The sequence below is a fragment of the Portunus trituberculatus genome, chromosome 25, assembly GCF_017591435.1.
Source record: "Portunus trituberculatus isolate SZX2019 chromosome 25, ASM1759143v1, whole genome shotgun sequence".
In the NCBI taxonomy this organism is placed as follows: Eukaryota; Metazoa; Arthropoda; class Malacostraca; order Decapoda; family Portunidae; genus Portunus; species Portunus trituberculatus.
The window spans coordinates 16,598,049-16,611,940 of record NC_059279.1 but is presented as its reverse complement, the minus strand read 5'-3'; the positions used below and the strand labels follow the sequence as shown (position 1 = coordinate 16,611,940).

The 13,892-nt window shown below is 40.6% G+C and overlaps 2 protein-coding genes across 2 annotated transcripts in view; both read left to right on the top strand.

The window, feature by feature from the left end:
• The window catches only part of LOC123508925 (all trans-polyprenyl-diphosphate synthase PDSS1-like), a 32,108-nt gene extending 30,803 nt beyond the window's left edge, over window positions 1–1,305 (top strand). The window contains exon 8 of the mRNA XM_045262960.1: window positions 201–1,305. Within this exon, the coding sequence (XP_045118895.1) occupies window positions 201–422 (222 nt within the window). The 3' untranslated portion in view covers window positions 423–1,305. The remainder of the gene's footprint in view (window positions 1–200) is intronic.
• Window positions 1,306–4,672: 3,367 nt separating this feature from the next.
• LOC123508677 (spermatogenesis-defective protein 39 homolog) lies at window positions 4,673–13,811 on the top strand. Its single transcript, XM_045262525.1, is given in 16 exon segments — window positions 4,673–4,899; window positions 5,570–5,666; window positions 6,224–6,371; window positions 6,882–7,016; window positions 7,267–7,334; window positions 7,761–7,970; window positions 8,265–8,353; window positions 8,715–8,742; window positions 9,110–9,200; window positions 9,203–9,250; window positions 9,683–9,969; window positions 10,300–10,434; window positions 11,191–11,280; window positions 12,204–12,264; window positions 12,267–12,340; window positions 13,791–13,811. Coding segments are annotated over 15 exon segments (1,566 nt in total). The 5' UTR covers window positions 4,673–4,899; window positions 5,570–5,585.
• Window positions 13,812–13,892: the final 81 nt, after the last annotated feature.

The following is a 13,892-nucleotide window of genomic DNA, read 5'->3' as shown; positions in this document are numbered from 1 at the left end:
CATACACACATACATACATATATACATACATACATACATACATACATACATACATACACACATACATACATACATACATACATACATACATACATACATACATACATGCATACATACACACACATGCATAGAAATAATGAGCTTGTCCCTGGTGTTTGCCTGGATGCAGCTGGGCCTAACACTGTTGTCGTGTGTTGCAGTTCCCTGAGCTGAACCCAATGATAATGCGGAGGTTCCAGGAGCCCGGTGACGTCCAGAAAGCCTTTGAACTGGTGCACAAGAGTGACGGGTTGGAGCAGACGCAGTTCTTGGCCCGCCAGCACTGCCAGGAAGCCATCAAGGTGATCAGCACCTTGAAGCCCTCAGAGGAACAGAAAGCCCTCATCACCATAACAGACAAAGTACTCAACCGCACCAAATAGTGCATGGGGTGATCCGAATGATGTGCGTGTCTTTTTCATGTGATAGACGTTACAAGAATGGTAATGCCACGCTCTCTTGACAAGTTTTCGTGTTTATTTAGTGACTGAAAGACTTGTGGACATTGCTTTCTGTTGACAAGCTTTGGAGGTGGACAAGTTGGAGTCAGTTAGCAGTTAGGCGAGTGGGGTGCCATGTGCGGGAAGACTTGTAATTACAAAGCAACATCACTCACAAGCCTTGCAACGTTAGTGACTCCTCCACCACATGCCCCAAGACTTGTTCACTGCTTAGAATATCCCTGCCCTCTGACGACAAGCAACGCCATTGGTTCACAGCTCTCTATCACCATATCGGAAAGGTTAGCGACGGAACCACTGCTGAAAGACATAACAAGACTGGGTATATACAGTCCCCCGCGTTGCCTGTGGACCTGCTGAGAACCCCCTGATTGGACTGTATCCGAAAAAAACCCCGCTACTCCTTTCCTCGCCCTCCAAGGAAGCAAAGTTACGTTCACTCCTTCACTACTGGGACGCATTGTTTACCATGAGTTTGAGGTATGATTGGACGATTTTATTTACATGAGGAAGAGTCTGTGGAGGTGCAGGAGATAAATGGTCAGTCTTCACTATTCTAATCCCCACATGATTATCTGAAGCTATATAAAATCACCAAATAGGAAGGAGAATGAATGTGAAAACGCGTCATGGCACTGAAGGGGTTAATGTAAAGGATTAGAATATGCCAGAGTGCAATGGTCATATGGCACTGTTGACGAAATGTGAGGGCTGGTTGTGCGAAGGGGAGGGTTAGATTAGATGGAGAACATTATTGGTAGATAGAAACAAAAGGTAGGGAGAGGAAAGGAAGAAACCAAGAAATCAAAAACAGGAAGGGAAATGCAAGAAATCAAGGAAGCTAGAGCCTTTCAACTTCCCCGACTCATGACTGTCTCGGAAATGAATTGAAACAAGCTGAGCGGTTCACAGCAGGACCCGGGGAACTCGTTTTCTCAAAAACTTCTGTGCTTCACCTCCACTATTTCAAAAGACTTTATCTAAATTTACACAAGTTTTTAAGATGTTTTTACGGTTCTAGAGGCAGAGTGACAGTATTTCTACATTTTTTAACTGTAGAAACACTCTTGAAAACCCCGCTAATCATCTTTATGGCCTTGGAAAATAGTCGTGGTGAGAGCAAAGCATTTATGAACACGGACCCCGACTCACGCACTGGCAACGCGCAGTGATGGACGTGGAAGTGGAAGGAAACTGCACTTTATAACTCTGCTCTCTATCGGCAGGCTTTCGAACCGAAGCAGCTCCCGTACACGAGGAGACCTACAGGCGCTCAGAACACCACAGAGACGCGAGTATTTCCTTGACTGGACCTGACGCGACCATGACCTCTCGATCCTGGGAACCCTTTCAACATTTAACCTCTTCAGTACTGGGACACATTTTTACCTTGAGATTTTGTGTACGATAAGACTATTTTATTTACATTAGGAAGGGTCTATGGAAGTCAGAAGATTAATGGCCATAGTCTTCACTATTTTAATCCCCCACCTGAGTTTCTGAAGATGTTTAAGACCGTCAAATAGTAAGCAGAATGAATATGGAAACGCGTCATGGTACTAAAGAGGATTTGTGTACGATAAGACCATTTTATTGACATTAGGAAGGGTCTATGGAGGTCAGAAAATTAATGGCCACAGTCTTCACTATTTTTATCCCCCACATGAGTTTCTGAACCTGTGTAGAATCACCAGATAACAAGCAGAATGAATGTGGAAACACGTTCTGGTACTGAAGGGGTTAAGAGTACCGTTTGCAATACACCGACGTTTGAAATTCCGGTAACTACACTTTGAAGTATTCCAGCGTCATATCTTTCACTTTTCTACCGCTAAGGCCATCGCGGGAGTTGCTGGAGTCATTAGGGGTGTTTCGTGAGGCTAGTGATAAAATTCTACATTATCACCAGGAAATATATCACTTGGGGTGTTTGTTCAAGCTCCGCTCCACTGCGAGTTGTTTCTGTTTTTTCTTTTTTTATGTAATGTAAGAGGGGAAATCTGGCCAAGGGCAACAAAGACGATTAAACAAAAACCCCCACTTAGATGCCAGTCCCCGAGTTGATATTCCTTGTGAAAGGCTCATATTCTCAAACACTTTTATGCTTTACCTCCATTATTTCAAAAGGCTTTATTTAAATTAACACGATTTTTTTTTTTTTTGTGTGTGTGTTTACGTTTCTGGAAGCAGAGTGACAAGATTTCTACATTATTAACTGGAGAAACACTCTTGAAAATCCCGCTAATCATCTCTGTGGCCTTGGAAAATAGTTGCGGTGAAGGAGCAGAGCGTTTCTAAAAATACGGACCTTAGAACTGAGTTTCAAAATACTGACATTTGTTCTAGCGGATACTTTCTATAAGATATGTCTATACAGCATTAAAGTACCTCAAGATTAGCTACGTATCTCCTCAAGGTATGTCCATTGTCCTTATCCACTCGCCTTTGCTGGGAATAACGACGTGTGTGTGTGTGTGTGTGTGTGTGTGTGTTGACCTCTACTTTTTTTTATCAGATTAATTCACTCGTATTTCCCAGCGTTTTAATACCAAATTATCGTATTCGACTTTAAATTCATGTTTGCTGTTGTACATTCACCACTTCCTCTGTTGTGTATGTGTGTGTGGGGGGGAAGGATAAGAGGGGGATGCATAAATCGCCTCATACAATATACAGCTTTATTGTCCCGTAACTCAGTGATGTATACCATAATGTATTATAAGATGAAGTCACTGCACTACGAGTATGATGCAGTGACAGAATCATGATAATTGCTTAACATTATAGAGGAAGACTATGCATATCTACTGTGTGTGTGTGTGTGTGTGTGTGTGTGTAATTCACTGCTTGATCTGCTGCAGTCTCTGACGAGACAGCCAGATGTTACCCTACGGAACGAGCTCAGAGCTCATTATTTCCGATCTTCGGATAGGCCTGAGACCAGGCACACACCACACACCGGTGACCGGGACAACAAGGTCATAACTCCTCGATTTACATCCCGTACCTACTCACTGCTAGGTGAACAGGGGCTACACGTGAAAGGAGACACACCCAAATATCTCCACCCGGCCGGGGAATCGAACCCCAAGCCTCTGGCTTGTAAAGCCAGCGCTCTAACCACTGAACTACCGGGCCGTGTGTGTGTGTGTGTGTGTGTGTGTGTGTGTGTGTGTTTGTATTCATTTTATCCTGATACTTAATTGTCACGTTCATTCTTAAGCATAGTTTTATTTCTCATTATGTAATCCATCAGCTGACATGACACTGAACAATATATTAAATGGCTTTCTTATATCATTGTAGAGATATATATTTTTTCACAATGTAAGATGTATTTCAATAAATCATTATACACAAACAAAGCTGCTCTTAATTCATGGACAAATGAGTGTGGTGAGTTCCCGTGTATCTATTTACTGTTATATATTCACAAAGGATAACCGCTTTCCTGTAGATACTGATAAACTACTGAACAATTCTATATAAAGTTGTTTTGTGCGATACATTTTGTGAGATGACTGGAGTTCTATTGGAGGAAGAGCAAACTTAGTATTTTTCAATGTTTCAAAACGCAATTCCTCCATCTATTAACTCGACACAACCTTCCAAACAACTATCTTCTCTTCTTCAGTGACACGCGATTGTTCCCCATCCCTACGCTGAACACCCTCAGTCTATCCTTTACGTATAATCTAAAACTGCAAACTTCACATCTCATCTTTAACCAAAACAATTTCTATAAATCTTCGGCAGTTTTTCCCACACGTTTCTTTTTTTTCCTTTCCTTTGTCCAGTGTACTTCTTACATAACAACAACGACATTAATAACACTAACAATGATAGAATTATAATAATAAACAAATAAATAAGTAAAGACAAGGTGGTGTGGTGGTGAGTGGTAGAGTGTGGTAGACAGTAAGCAAGCAACACGAGACAGCAGTTAGTGATGCTGATAATAATAGAATGATAATGATAAGCAAATAGATAAATAAGTAAACATATGAAGGGATAGCGGGCAGTGGTGGTGTGGTGGAATGTGGTGGAGAGTAAGCAAGCAGTACAAGGCAGCAATTAGTAACACTGATAATAATAGAATGATAATGATAAATAAATGAATAAATAAAAAGATAAATATAGACATGAAAAGATAACGAGCAGCAGTGGAGTGTCATGTGTAATGGACAATAAGCGAGCAACACAACGCAGCAGTGAGTGTCTGTGTGTCTGAGTGTCTGAGTGTCAACAAAGCAAGGAATGAGGGAGGGGCGGCACCTCGCCAGGCCTTCCTCGCTCCCCTGGCACCGTGGCACCCTGCTCCCCTGTACTGCAGCACCCGGGGCCACGTAATGTAGTGACGGTGACTAAAGAGACAGGAATTATAGATCTATTTTGTAAGGTAAGCTGTTTTCATGTCGCCTTATGTTCATTTCGTGCAAGTTTTACCATTAGGACGTCGTGTTTTCCTTGTAATGGTGTTGTACCGTTGTGTTGTCTTGACGGAAGGTGCTCGTGTGTAATGAAGTAATAGTAAGTTTGGCACTGTCCTAATATACACGAAAAGGAGCTGGGAAATTATTAGAGCGGAGGGATGTGTATATTAGGACAGTGCCGTAAGTGTATGAGGTATTATTAGAGTCTTACAGCATAATCAACATGGCTTTTCTTACCCTTCTCATTTGTCCTTGGCTGTAATGGTGTTGTACCGTTGTGTTGTCTTGGTGGAAGGTACTTGTGTGTAATGAAGTAATAGTAAGTTTGGCACTGTCCTAATATACACGAAAAGGGAGCTGGGAAACGATTAGAGCTGAGGGATGTGTACATTAGGACAGTGCCGTAAGTGTATGAGATTATTACAGTCTTAGACCAAAATCAATGTAGCTCTTCTCACCCTTCTCATCTTATAGCCAGAGCTTTTCATTCTGAGTAATTTGAACTTGTACATATGCGCCGTGAATTGTTTATAACCTTGACAACACTACAAGACTAAATTTACCGTTTGTCACTGTCTTTGTTGTTGCATTTTGTAAATTTACCGTTTATGATTGTCCTTGTTGTTGTTCTTGCAGTTTGTCAGTCACAAAGATGAATCGCGCGGAGAATGATGCGTACTGGGGCTCCACGGACACTGCGCCCCCAACACTCGACAACTTCTTCGATGAGGATGTAAGTCTGCTGTCTACCTTTACCAAGATTTTGCCAAGTTTGCTATTTGATTTATTTATTTATTTTATCCATTTATTTATTTTTTATTTCATTATTAATTTTTCCTCTCAGCTTGCCCATTCAAGTGTCAGGTAACGTGCAGCACTTAGGCTTGTATTCTCAAACACTTCTGTGCTTCACTTATACTATTTGGAAAGACTTTATTTAAGTTTGTATAAGTTTTTTGAGGTGTTTTTACAGTTCTAGAGGCAGAGTAACAAGATTTATACACTATTAACTGACAAACACTCTTGAGAATGCCGCTAATTATCTCCATGGCTTTGGAAAATAGTCTTGGTGAGAGAGCAAAATGTTTCTGATTATGAGCCTTTCTACCATGTTCAACTTCTCTCCTGTCATATTAAGTCATCCAAGTTTTGGGTTGAGTTTTGTAAGGAGAGGGTTTGCCACTGAGAGGACAACATTGAGAGGCAACACACAGCACCGTAGAAATGCCTGCAGAATACTGTCCTTCTAACGATGACTGGCCGCTGTGCTCACCATCCAATGTTTTGCAGTGTGAGGTGACATGGACGGGCATCACTGCAGAGTTCTCAAAGTTTCCACAGTCTGGGCCCTCCAAGACCACCCCTGATGGCAACAGCAGCAGCAGTGGCAGCATTGTGGACAACATCACGGTGCACTCTGTGTCGGATTGGAACTATGGTGAGACTGTGTTAGCCTGCACCAGGATGAGGTGTGTGGTGCTGTGTCACACTGCACCAGCACACCTGTTGCTTCATGCCAGATTAACTCTACTGTACCCTGGCCAGTAGCATTGTCTTGTATCATATGTGCAGCAAGTGGCACAGACTCTTAGGCTTTCTGATCCTATAAGGGAAAATGTGAATACTTAAAGAAATGATGATGATGATGACCTCATTGAAATATTTATTATTATCAGAATTATTATTTTGTTAGAGAATGAACTATAGTGTTGTATGTGGTAGTTAGTTTAAGTTAAGGAAAAAATAAGCTTTAGTAGTAATAATGTATATGTCAATGAAATATACTATGTTATTTACCAGCAAATATAGTTTAATCTTCCAAAATTAAATAAATATATTTGCATAAAATTTATCATTATTTTTTTCACCATATGCATTGCTACACGGTTCTATTTAGCAAGAGTTGAATTAATGGTAAGTTGTGTTGACAAATGCACTCGTCCAGCAGTTGAGGTGAAGGAAGGGCGCAGCAGCACCAGCAGCAGCAGCAGCCAGTCTGTGTCGGGAGTGGGCAAGGCAATTGGTGACAAGCTGGAGTCCTGGAAGCCTCCATCTGTCTCCATCAAGTGGAATTCCTCACAAGGTTGGTATTGGAGAAGTTTTTCCCAACCTAACCAGAACCAGGAAGATTTTAATCATATCCCTGTAGTATGTGTTATGTGGATTTACACGAGAAGGTTTTTGTTACCTTTGGATGAAGCATTGTGAAAGTACAGTGTTGGCCATCATAGTAGTGCAGTGAAAATCATGATGAAACTTTTATTAGAATGATTTTTGTACTTTTATAGATTTTCAGTTATGCATGTTTTATATTTTGTTTTGCTTTATTTTAGGCAGTGGTCCGTGTGTACAGTGTGCTGCAAAAGACACTGAAATAGTACAGCTAAAGAAGAGATTAGAGGTGAGTGGATATGGGAAAACTTTGCTTCTTTTTCAAAAGTATAAAATGCTGAAGCTAATCGGTACAACCATTCCTTCATCCTCTCCATTAGTTGTGGTTTATTTAGTGACATTGCAACTCAGACTACTGTTTTCCCTTACACATCAAAGTATGTTACACCAGTCGTTGTGGAGAAAGGTGAAGGATAGACCATCAGTTCCTTGCTTTCTCTAATGGTTGAACACAGCATCAGGACACCTTCTTCATTCTCTTAAGTGAAGACTCTCAAAACATTAAAAGTAATAAAACACCACTTCCTCATCCTGTGTCTCCATGCACCACCGGTCCCACCATCTGTTTATCATCATGAAACACAAAAAGATTAACTCAGAGGAAAAACAAAATAAATATGTTAACTGCTTACTTTACACATCATCTTATTTACAGAACTCCTATTCCCGTTACAACTTGACGCTGCCGCCAGACGACACCATCAACAGAATAATCCTTGGCCAGCCATACTCACTGGAGAGTTACCGTAGCCTGGAGGACAAGCTTGCCCTGCTGGACACTGCTCTCAGCACAATGGATGGCAGTGCAATATTGGCAACCATCCTGCACCTCAAAAACACTGTCAAAAAAACTATCTTTACTACGGTCAGTGTGACATCAAGTGCTATCATCATTTCTCGTGGTCATGCTTGTGTATGAACAAAAACAAGACAAGAATGCAATACTCTCAAGAAAGAGAATATTTAAAATGTAGAGATTTATGTACCGTGACTGTAGTAGTGAAACCTAACCAAGCATTGTCCTTATGGCATTTTTATATAAGCTTTCAAATGTATTTCATGTCAGACTTTATTCACTTGTCATGTGTACTATTTTTTCCTTCAGTGATATTGTTTGTGATGTCTCACCTGTTGAAGTAAGTGTGGTTTTGTCCCACAGGAGATGCAAGCAAGACAGCAAGCCTGCACTCTGTACACCAACTACTTAAGGAAGCGACACAAGTATTCTGAGGCTATTGAATTTCTCAGGTAGTGTATACTTTGTTTCTTATTCTTAAAATGTGTGTGTGTGTGTGTGTGTGTGTGTGTGTGTGTGTGTGTGTGTGTGTGTGTGTGTGTGTGTGTGTGTGTGCTGCTTTGAGTTCATTTTGCCATGCTGAAATTAGAGTGCAAAACTACAACCTTCTTACCATGTTTTAATTACTTGGAATCTGTCACCATCATTCATGAGTTTATACACTTGAGTCTTTATTCTTTGTACACTTCCAACCCTATTTGTGACTCAGTCTTTACTTCCCTGCATACTGAAAGGAAAGTGTTACAAAGGTAGTGCTTCTTTTCATACGGGAATTAATAAGTGAGTTTGCTTATTTCTTTGTTTTTCTTTCAGGTCGCTTGGGAAGCCAGAAGAAGCTGCTGTGAGTTCTTCCCTTTTTAGTTTCTGAGACAATGTTCTCTGATTTAGATATAAGAGTTTCAGACATGTTAAGTCTTTCCTAACTTATTTTATGGCTTACACTCCAGAGTTTTTATGCACAATTAAGTCCTTCAGTACTGAGACATTTTCACCTTGAGATTTTTGTATGATTAAACCATTTTATTGACATTAGGAAGGGTCTATGGAGGTCAGAAGATCAATGTCCACAGTCTTCACTATTTCAGTCCTCCACATAAGTTTCTGTAGCTGTATTAAATCACCAAATAGTAAACAGAATGAATATGGAAATGCATCATGTTACTGAAGGGATTAATGTGTAGAATTAAATATGTTTCCTTCCACCACAGATCCTGTCGTATGAGTTGGCGCTGACCGGCAAGACTCCTGAGGCAAGGATCAAGAATATGGAGAAATCTTTAGAGACTCATTTTGTTTTTCCTCTGTCTCATTTGAAGCTAAGATGGTGAAGAGTCATATGAAGCTGTTAGGTGTGTTCACTGCTAATGTTTTATTGTGACTTCATCATTAGTGGTCTATGTACACCTGGGTGATACTTTCATATCAAGCAAATTTTACAACAGCAACACTCACTGATGCTCTCTATAAATATTTACATTGTATATGTTATTATTGATAAGGGAGATTGTAGCAGATATCTATGTTTGTGTTCTCATGTACACTCTTGCTAAGTATTGATTTTGTGAATTGAATTGATCACCTGAGTCATGGAAGTGCATCTTAGCACAGTGCTGCCAAAACCTTAACATTTGCTCTTGCTGATTATTAGTGCTCTGAATTTCTCGTTTATCTTGTGTTGTCGTTAAGTAAGCATCATCACAGGCTGGAATGTCAGAGGAATAGGAATGAGTACCACAGCAACACACTCATGCATTGCCTAACTCTTGACTGTCACTGCACAGAGAGACAGATGGCCATAGATGAGGTGGACAGCAAGGAACAGACCAACTCCATGCTGCTCAAGTACCCGAGAGCCGCCAATGTTGTGGACAAGTCTCTTCTGACAACGCTCTTCTACTGCTGCATGTACCACTGGGAGGCGGGGGAGGGCCATGTGGGGAGTCCGCTAGCACTGAGGAAGGCACATGACCTCACAGACCGAGAGCTGCTGTGGACTGCGCTGAAGGGACGGGCCAGAGTCAACCACTGGCCGCTGCCGTCCGAGCTTGACTCCTGGCTAGGCAGCAAGGTAAGAAGGGAATTTTTATGTGTATTTTTTTTTAATACAATGTGGCTTTTCATGGAATTTATGGGCTAAAGGAGATATTTTTTGGATACCTTCTATCTGAAAGTCCATCCATTAGAGAACCATTACCTCAAGTAAGGAAGCCCTTTCTACACTCAGACCATGGCCAGGATTTGACCCCATATGCTTGGGGACCACAAAGCGTGCATGGTTCCACTGTACCATGGTGGCCCTCATTTTTAATTTGTTGTTTTATTTATGGTAATATGATTATTGGATTTTTAGCTACATTGCTGAGGTGTTTGTTTTGTAAAGTGTGTGTTGGGTTTGCAGGGTCTGCTTGGGGCACTGGGGTCATTGAGCTCAGCCTTTGGAAGCTCAGGCAAGATACTCCCTAAAGGAATCAAAGCCACTCTCCCCATAGAGGCGGTGGTGCACACACTCCATGGCAGCGGGGCTCCCTCCAATGTGGGTCCTGTGGTGCTCTCTTGCTAGGCTCTTCATATGCTGGCCATCAGTGTTTCATTCATTCCAATTTTGAAGCTTGATAAGTTCTGCTTTCATCATCAGCTAGTCACCAATGTTTCCCTCTTGCCACTTTGAAGCTTGATCATTCCTGGGTCTCCTTTCATCAGTTGGTCATCATTATTTTACTCACTCCACTTTGAAGCTTGATCATTTTTGCTTCTCTCTTCATCAGCCAGTCATCATTTCCCTCTCTCCACTTTGAAGATTGATATATTCTGCTTGTCTCTTTATGTGTTTCATTATCATTATTTGAAGTTATTTCCCTCACTCCACTTTGAAGCTTAATAAATTCTGCTGATCCCTTCATCTGTTCATCCATTTGTAGCTTTTAATTCCTCACAGTGTTTATTACAGCCAGATTAAGCTCTTTTAGTCTTCAATTTTTCACACTTTCTTAGAGTTACATCAAACTCATCTTTTTGTAGACTTTCATTCCTCATCATTACATCAAACTCATCTTTTTGTTGCCTTTAATTCCTCAACATTACATCAAATTCATCTTCTTTTGTAGCCTTTAATTCCTCAGCATTAGATCAGACTCATCTTTATTATAGCCTTTTATTCCTCAGCATTACATCAGACTCATCTTTTTATAGCCTTTAATTCCTCAGTATTTCTTACACCCAGACTGGCTTTTCACCAGTCCACAACCTTGACATAGACACAGTGTAACCTCCCTTCACCTCTATCCTCCAGGTGTTGGCTGTATACATTGACTTACTGGACAATGTTGAATCTCGCCTCAAGCTGGCACACAACTACAAGTGTCACCAGGCCGTCATTGATGTAAGTATGGGGAAGGAGGGAGAGGGAGGGTTCAAGGCATTTATTCCATCCTTTCTGGTTAACTCTTTTGACTGTGTTTCGGGAGTGGTGCCTCAGTGGATCTTTTTTTTATTATTATTATTATTTATTTATTTTATTTTTTATTTATTTTTTTTTTATTGCTCTACGCCAGTTCTTCCATCTTGCATGACAAAAAAGGAGTGACTGAACAGACCCACCCTACCCTACCCTAACCAGCCTTACCTTACCCTACCCTAACATTACCTAACCTAACCTTAACCTACCCTTACCTAACCTAAACTAACCTAACCTAACCAAAGAACAGTATTGATGAGGAGTGAGATAATGTCCCATACTCACCTCTTCTGTATTTAGCCCCTCCCTCACTCTCAAGTCCCCTGCTTTGTTGAGAATCTATTAATCGTCAAGTGTTTGAAGCAGACTGGCAGCAGATCAGAGGAAAGGACATGAACAGGAGACATATTCTGAAATGCTGTTCTCTCTCACCATCACTGCTTTCCAAAGGCTCTAATTGAAAGAAGTCCTGTTTTTAAGAGTATTTTTATGGTTCTGGTGATATATTGACAAGTTTATCATAAGGAGGAACTGTCTTGAAAACCTGGCTAGTTGTCTCTGTGGCCTTGGAAAATTGTCATGGTGAGAGAGCAGGGTGTTTTTGAATAGGGGTGAGAGAGTGAGGACAGACTTGACTTGTTTTTTTGAGTGTACGAATATCTCCCTCAGAAATTATTGTTATTCTGTTAGATTGATGCATAATTGAGTGTTCTTTTTCTTTCTCTCTCTGTTTCTGTCTGTCTCTGTTTCTCTCTCTCTCTCTCTCTCTCTCTCTCTCTCTCTCTCTCTCTCTCTCTCTCTCTCTCTCTCTCTCTCTCTCTCTCTCTCTCTCTCTCTCTCTCTCTCAGGTGCATGTGGGTCAGAAGGATAGGAGTGCGCTGGAGCAGTACATGAGGGAGATCCCCGCTGGCTCCCAGAATACCTGAAGGCTGAGAGCGCACTGAAGGTGAGCCCAGTGTTGAGAGGTTGGCTGTCTGAAGGAAGTGTGAGCCAAACATGTGTTATTAGTACAGATATAGATTTGATTTTGGGTTTAACACCTTCAGTACTGGGTTGCATTTTTACCTTGAGTGTTTGGTATGATTAGATGGTTTTATTGACATTAGGAAGTGTCTATGGAAGTCAGAAGATTAACCCCTTCAATACTGGAACACATTTTTACTTTGAGATTTGTGTAAGATTAGACCATCTTATTGACATTAGGAAGGGTCTATGGAGGTCAAAAGATTAATGGCCTCAGTCTTAACTATTTGAAACTATTTTAATCCCTACATGATTTTCTGAAGCTGTATAAAACCATCAACTAGTAAGCAGAATGAATATGGAAATGTGTCATGGTACTGAAGGGGTTAATGGCCAGTCTTTACTATATTAATCCCCCACACAAGTTCTGGAAGCTGTATAAAATCACCAAATAGTAAGCAGATTAAATATGGAAATGCATTATGGTATTAAACAGGTTAATGCACTGAAGGTTAGTTTGGGTGCTGTGATGCTTGAAGGAACACTTATACATGTTCTACTTAACTATGGTGAAGTGGAAGAACTACAAGGTTCAAAGCAGCCACCTATCCACCATAAGTTTGTCTGTTCTTTCCTTAATCTTTTCAGCACCATGATGTATTTCCATGTTCATTCTGCTTACTATTTGGCAATTTTACACAACTTCAGAAACTCATGTAAGGATTAGAATAGTGAAAACTGTGGTCATTAATCCTCTGACCTCCATAGACCATTCCTAATGTCAGTAAAATTATCTAATTGTAGCTACATAGATCTTAAAGGTAAAATGTGTCCCAGTACTGAAGTGGTTAACCCTTTCAGTACCATGCTGCATTTTCATACTCTTTCTGTTTATCATTTAACTATTTTCTACAGCTTCAGAAACTTATGCGGGAAATTGAAATAGTGAAGAGTGTGGCCATTAATTTTTTGACCTCCATATACCCTTCCTAATGTTGATAAAATTATCTAATTGTACATAAATATCAAGATAGAAATGTGTCCCAGTACTGAAAGAATTAAAGCTCCCCAATGACTCAATACTAACAACTTGACCTCCATAGACCATTCCTAATGTCAGTAAAATTATCTAATTGTAGCTACATAGATCTTAAAGTAAAAATGTGTCCCAGTACTGAAGTGGTTAACCCTTTCAGTACCATGCTGCATTTTCATACTCTTTCTGTTTATCATTTAACTATTTTCTACAGCTTCAGAAACTTATGCGGGAAATTGAAATAGTGAAGAGTGTGGCCATTAATTTTTGACCTCCATATACCCTTCCTAATGTTGATAAAATTATCTAATTGTACATAAATATCAAGATAGAAATGTGTCCCAGTACTGAAAGAATTAAAGCTCCCCAATGACTCAATACTAACAACTTGACAATTGAGTCATTACACATTCATTGATGCACATTTTCCTTACAGATAGTAAAGTGGAAGAACTAGGAGGGTGAGAGCAGCCGTCCTGGCAGGCGCTGTGGTGCTACAGGTGCTGTGGTGGGCAGCGCTGGACCTGCACAAGGAGGC